The 774-nt window shown below is 29.1% G+C and overlaps 1 protein-coding gene across 1 annotated transcript in view; it reads right to left on the bottom strand.

The window, feature by feature from the left end:
- Window positions 1–67: 67 nt before the first annotated feature.
- The window catches only part of LOC119594307 (activating signal cointegrator 1 complex subunit 3-like), a 10347-nt gene continuing 9640 nt past the window's right edge, over window positions 68–774 (bottom strand). Inside the window, exons 10-11 of the mRNA XM_037943366.1 lie at window positions 239–390; window positions 68–72 (exon numbers count right to left, since the gene is read on the bottom strand). Coding sequence (XP_037799294.1) covers window positions 68–72; window positions 239–390 — 157 coding nt within the window. The remainder of the gene's footprint in view (window positions 73–238; window positions 391–774) is intronic.

Raw genomic sequence — 774 nt, 5'->3', positions numbered from 1 at the left:
AAAGCTGTTGTCACATCTTCCTTTTAAATCTGTTTTGTTTATACAGTAGGTTTTTTTCCTATCTTTTCTATTCTGTATTGAAAAACACCAAAATGTAGGCAAATATGTTTTCTATTAGTAATGATTAAAAAACTTTTCACTTTTTCCCATTCTCAGTCTTTAAAATCCTTAGTCTTTTGTAAAGATTTTTTTCTCTCTTGTGGAAAATTAAACTTGTGTTTTTTAACTCTTTTGATACCTAGTCCCAGGAAAATTATCAGAATTTTATAACCAGTTGAAATAATCTCACTAAATTTTATGACCAGGGCAGGAAATGGAATGTTTCTGAAGAGAACACCATTATTAAGACCTACAGACTTTGAGATTTCATCCATGATATTGTGTATTGTACTGAAATTTCACATAATTAAATTCTAAATATATGATCATGAAAATTATTCAAAATTTTTATCCGCATTCATAACAGAATTATGTAGTGATCGTATATAGTACAGTGGACTAAAAGAAAAAATGTAACAATCTCCCTTATTAAGCAGTTAGCCATTATACTGATATGATAAGATCCTATGCATATACATTGTGTATGTGAAAATATCAGCCCACCAGCTATTTCTAGTTAGAAAGTTTTAGGTTTTAGAAATTTACATAATTTGATACAAGATTAATCAGTAGAGTCCTTGGAGGCTGTGTGCATTTTAATAGGGAAAATAATTACACATTTCCAGTTCATGGTGTTGAAGTAGTTGTACGAGTATAATATGGTGTTATACTTGT

The sequence above is a fragment of the Penaeus monodon genome, chromosome 33 (assembly GCF_015228065.2).
Source record: "Penaeus monodon isolate SGIC_2016 chromosome 33, NSTDA_Pmon_1, whole genome shotgun sequence".
In the NCBI taxonomy this organism is placed as follows: Eukaryota; Metazoa; Arthropoda; class Malacostraca; order Decapoda; family Penaeidae; genus Penaeus; species Penaeus monodon.
Note: the sequence above shows the minus strand (reverse complement) of the source record. Positions and strands in the feature narration are given on the sequence as shown.